The 5,417-nt window shown below is 53.3% G+C and overlaps 1 protein-coding gene across 1 annotated transcript; it reads left to right on the top strand.

Moving 5' to 3' along the window:
- The first annotated feature begins 1,553 nt into the window (after nt 1-1,553).
- On the top strand, nt 1,554-3,373 carry LOC111093781 (SH3 domain-binding protein 1-like). Its single transcript, XM_038582487.1, has 2 exons — nt 1,554-1,657; nt 1,740-3,373. The coding sequence occupies exon 2, from the start codon at nt 2,001-2,003 to the stop codon at nt 2,649-2,651; it is 651 nt and encodes a 216-aa protein (XP_038438415.1). The 5' UTR covers nt 1,554-1,657; nt 1,740-2,000; the 3' UTR covers nt 2,652-3,373.
- Nucleotides 3,374-5,417: the final 2,044 nt, after the last annotated feature.

A 5,417-nucleotide genomic window follows, 5' to 3' on the forward strand; every position in this document is an offset into this window, starting at 1 on the left:
AACTGTATTTCGTCACACAACAGGCCAGCATAAGGAGTTCAGGGCTGGGGCGCATGGGTGGCTCAGTGGGTGAGCGTCTGCCTTTGGCTCAGGGTGTGATCCCGGGGCCCTGGGATCCAGTTTGGTGTTGGGCTCCCCGCAGGGAGCCTGCTTCTCCCTCTGCCTCCCTCTCTGTGTCTTTCATGAATAAATAAATAAAATCTTTAAAAAAAAAAAAAGAAAAAGAAACAAGGCTAATAAGGCCATGCCGCCTTCGTGGGGACCCATGCCCCTTCCCACTTGTTTTGCTCTGTCATCTTGAGCAAATGGTTTCTATCTCGGGTCTGAAATGACAGTTCCCACTGTCCCTCCACAGTCTAGCCAGGAGGAAGGTAAAAAGGAAAGGGGGATAGCACGCCCCTTCCTTTCAAGGGGTGACGGAAGAGGAAGACGGCCAGCTCCTGGGACACGAGTCTCTATGACGGAGGTGCTGGGTCACTCCTGCAGTTAGATGCATCTACGGGGGGTTTGCAGGGAGCGGATGGGGTGAACCGATAGAAGAAAGTGCCCCCCGAGGAGCTGGGGCGCCGTGGAACCAGGGCAAGTGAGGGGAGTCTGAGGAAGAGCGGAGAGAGAGGGGGGCTGAACAAAAGGGCCAGAACTAGGTAGTGAGTGGGAAAAGGGGGGGGATCAAGAAAGAAGAGAAAGGCCAGCTGCTGGAGAGGGTGCGGACAGCTGGAGAGGTCACGCGGACTCGCTCTCTCTGAAACCAGAGGGCAGGAGAAGGCCATGAGGGAACACAGAGACATCCTAATGTGGGGAGCAGGGAGGTAGCCCGAGCTGCGGCTCGGGTGGCCCCAATCCCGGGCATGAGGGTCCCGGCATCTGCTGGCATCACGCTCCATGGGCCCGACCACATCTGGTGGCTGGAGCTGCCCCCCCTACCGAGTTAGAGCCCTGAGGGCCCTGCTCCCCCTAACCCGGGCGGCTCGCGGTTGGTCTCAGCTGCTGCCTGCTGACCACGGCACGCGGTGCTCGCCCAACCCGGGAAGACGTGATCCACGCCCGGCCCACGGGCCCACACCTCTTCAGCTTCCCCGACTCCGCGGTTACACTGGTTCAGGGCACGCAAGTTCTCCTCCCAGCAGAGTAATTCCTGGCGGGCGGAGTCTGTCCCGGGAGATTCCACTTCCAGGCCTGCTCCCTTCCTCCCTGAAACCGGAGAGTGCGACGTTGGAGACATTGTGGATTTCGCCGGCTCCATCTAGGTCCTTTGCTATGACAGGATTTGTGAGGACCCACTCGAGGTCGATGTCGGCTCCCTCCAGTGTGATAAATAGCATCGGGGCCCCTGGGTGGCTCAGTGGGTGGGCGTCTGCCTTCGGCTCAGGTCATGATCCCGGGTCCTGGGATCGAGTCCCGCATCAGGCCTCCTGTGTGCTTCTCCCTCTCCCCCTGCCCCTCCGCCCCACTCGTGTGCACGCACTCTCTCTCTCAAATAAATAAATAAAATCTTAAAAAAAAAAAAGAAATAGCATGAATAATAGGTGCGGGTTTTTTTTCCCCCTAAAAGGAAAATATCCATTCAGGGAAGTCCTTTGTGTGTATTCGTTTCCAAATGCCGTCCGTCCCCACGTTTGAGATGTCAGGCAAGCCAGGACAGAGCTCAGGAATCCAGGTACTGCAGACAGGGAAACCACCTGCCCCAACCCCTGCACCCCCGGTTTATGTGTTCATTGTTTCTTGTCTCTGTATTTCAGGATGATGAAGTTCGAGGAAGAAAATCAAATCAGATGTCCCCTTGTCAGCCGTCGAGCCCCCAAAACCAGAAAGTCTTTTATTATAAGGTGATTTTCTGTGCTGCTGTATTCAGGACCCAACAAGACGACTGGGAACTGGGGCTGCCCTGAGTCGGGTCAGCCTGGGGTCAGAGGCCCCTCCTGGGGGACGCTCGGCCCCACGACCCCGGGGGACCCCGGCCCCCCCAGCCTCTCCCCGACACAGGCCCTTTCTGCGGTGAGATGCAGAAGAACATGCTCGCTGCAGAGAGACGCTCTCCAGGTCCAACTACGCCAACTGCAGAAATCACGTCATTTCTGACCACCCCTCGTCCCTCGGCCCGAGGCCAGGAGGCAACGGCGTGCGGCTCTGCCCCCACCCTCGGACGGACCAAGCCGCCTCGGCCTCTGCCCTCCGTGACCCCTCTGACCTCGCCTCCAAGACAAGGCATCTTGAGAGTACCCGCTAGGCCCCGACCCGCTGGCAGGAGCCGACGACAGGTGTGCGGGCGGCCAGGCCGCCTTCTTCTGGCTTCTCGAAGAAGAGTGACTTCTGAGCCGGTGGCTGGGCCACTGCCTCTGCTGCTCGGGGCCTCCTGCAGCCCCAGGCCCCGCCGCTCTCTGCGGCCACCGACACCCACTATTGGTCTCAATCCCTTCCCGCCTTCCAGAGTGTTCCAGGAGCGCCGGGCCGGGCACCCCCCCAGTCGCCCCATGTCACCTCTGTTTGTCGCCAGCCCGCACCGCAGAGGGACCCACGGGGTTCCTTCTGCCCCCTGCAAGGGGAGCACTTTCTTACCTTTGCTCTTCGTTACTTTCCACCGACGGACCCCCCTCCTTTTCCGTATTACAGAGACAAGGCACAGAGCAGACCACCCGTTTTCAGGATGTTGACTAGCAACAGGGCAATTGAACCAAAACTACAAAGTGGTAGTTATGTCTAATCCTTGGTACCAAATTGGCGCTAAATCTCGTCTGTCCTTCTCTGACCGCACAGTTCTGGCCACTGGAGATCCACACCTCCTGCAGGCCCCTGCCAGGGTCTCCGCTGCCCCAGCCTGCACCCTCCCGCTCCCCCCCACCCCCAAATCACAGAGAATCCTTGGTACATCTTGATACTTTGTGATACAACAAGGGGTGTTTCACGGCCCTTGCTTGGCTCTGGGTGTCACGTCGTGAGAAGTACATTGACAAATTTTGATAGTTTTGAGGGATCTGGAAACCATCTTACGCCGAGAATGTCAGAGAAACTGAGGACGTGGGCTAGAGAAGAGGGCACATGGGGAGTGGGCCTGGCCGGCACAAGTGCCCCGACACTGCAACAGGGCAGACGTACAGCTGAAGGGGCGTATTTGCTGTTTTCAGCTCAACCCAAGCGTGTGTACACTAACCAGCCACAGGGGTACAGACTGTTCCAAGAAAAGGTAAGTGCCTCTTTATATAAATTGTCCCAGCAAGATTAGCTGACCCTCCAGCAGAGATGTTCCCGACACCATCCTTTTGTCGGGTGAGGGCTTGGCCTTCCCAATCCATAATTGTTTATTTCTATGAAGAAGATGGAGAGAGGGCAGCCCGGGTGGCTCAGCGGTTTAGCGCCGCCTGCGGCCCAGGGTGTGATCCTGGAGACCCAGGATCGAGTCCCACATGGGCTCCCTGCATGGAGCCTGCTTCTCCCTCTGCCTGTGTCTCTGCCTCTCTCTCTCTGTGTGTGTCTCTCATGAATAAATAAATAAAATCTTAAAAAAAAAAAAAAAAGATGGAGAGAGAATCTGGAGGTTTTGGGGTAACCATGAGCCCGTCAAACCTTGCTGCCTGCTTGCCTCTAGACATCAGTCAGCTTTTACCTATTATTATTATCCTTTGAAAATTCTGACACGCTCTCCAGGAATTTAAAATATTCCTTTCTGCAGGATGACACAGCTTTGCCAGCTTTAAATTTTAAACTTCAAATCTGCTTTGGAGCTAAAAGTTTGCTTTTATAGTTTTTAAAGGTTTCTAGCCACAGGAAAGGTGACTTGAACTTTGGAAATTTGCTTTTGAAACTCAGACCTATCGACCAACGTACTGGTGAGCCTGAACGTCCCCCTGGCATGTACACGTAGCCTGTTTGACTTACCTTTGCCCTCCGACAGACTAGGCCTGCCTCCCACGTAGAGCAGTGGTTCCTGAATCTGGCTGCGCATCAGCATCACTGGGATTTAAAAAACAAAACAAAACAAAAAGGTAAAGTAAATGACCAGGACCCCCGTTCAGAGCTACTGGCTTAACTGAGCTGCATTGGACTTGGGTGTGGGTAATTTTTTAAATTCTCTGGCCCATTCTAATGTGCAGCCAGAGGTGAAAAGCCGTTCTCAACAGTTTGGGGGCTGCCATTTGAGCCCATGTTCCTCTCAGACATCCCTTCAGATCAAGCCGGTTTGCCTGGATTCTAGAAGCTTAACAGTGCCGTCATATTCCAAGACACTATCCAGGAATGAATGAATTCCTTAAATCTGTTGCTTTGATCCTTAGTGGACCTCATGCCTCAAGTCCAGCAGACCCAACTATGATGGTGGAGGGACAGTGGGGTGGAGGCTGAGGGATGTTTTTACGTCTCTAATGACAAAATCGATGGGGTCAGCATCAAGCTAAACTCAGCTACCAGTGTTCTGAGAGTTTCTCCTGCGTCCCCCTTTGCCAGCACAGAGTTTCCCGATGCCTGGACGAAAATGTCTTTCTCTGAAGCTTCAAAGTATCAGACAAGAGAAAGCATTCCTTTAAGGAAGCTTTTTGACATGCTGATGCACAGCTGTTTATATTCAAGAATAGCTATCCACTCGGAAAATCACATCTGTGCTGACTATCGGAATAGAGCTGCCCATGGGAGCTGATGAGCCAGCAGGACCCATCCTTTTGGATGGTACTAAATCCATATCATCCCCACACAAAAGTAAGCTCCACAGACCTACAGAACTCACAGGTCTTCCCCACTTTTATAGAACAGCACATGACACAAAGAGGGTGCTCAAGAAATTTATTCAACGGATGAATATGTGAATAAATGAATCAAATCATAGTCAAGGCCCAGAAAGAACTCCAGAAGCTATCAAGATTGCTTAAAAATAAATAAAGTATTGATTTCCAAATTCTGGTTTCCCCAGAGCTTCACGGAAATGCTCAGGTCCCCGCAGAGCAAGACCTGAATGACTTCACATGTTAACTTGGAGAGCAACTGGGTGGCAGGACAAACAGGGGTCAATCCATATGAAGCCTTGGATCTACCTCCAAATGCTCAGCCCAAGCTCTGTCCTTGTCAGAGTTTTCTAGCCCCTATCCCCATTGGCCTGAGTATCACAGAGTCCCCCTCCACAGAGCTGCCTCCCTCACCCCAGGCTCCCTGCTATTAACTATACTAACTAACCCGCTCCACTCCAGGGGTAGCCCCTCTCAAATCTACTTCCTGTGCCCCAGGTCTCAAACCCATACCCCCACACCCTTGCACAATTCCAGTTTTAGCAGGGATAGAACACTCTGCCCTGCCCAGCTGGGTGATGCATCACCAAGCCCTCCTCAGAGAAAGCAGATTAGAAAATCTTTTTTTTTTTTTTTTTTTTTTTTGTACCTCAAAAAATTAGAACTAGGCTTGTCCGGCCCTGGCAGTGTTAGCAATCATGTGCTAGA

The sequence above is a fragment of the Canis lupus genome, chromosome 33, assembly GCF_011100685.1.
Source record: "Canis lupus familiaris isolate Mischka breed German Shepherd chromosome 33, alternate assembly UU_Cfam_GSD_1.0, whole genome shotgun sequence".
In the NCBI taxonomy this organism is placed as follows: domain Eukaryota; kingdom Metazoa; phylum Chordata; class Mammalia; order Carnivora; family Canidae; genus Canis; species Canis lupus.

What these genes read in the sequence shown, in the direction of transcription:
- LOC111093781 (XM_038582487.1), top strand. Translation starts at nt 2,001, where the DNA reads ATGCAGAAGAACATGCTCGCTGCAGAGAGACGCTCTCCAGGTCCAACT.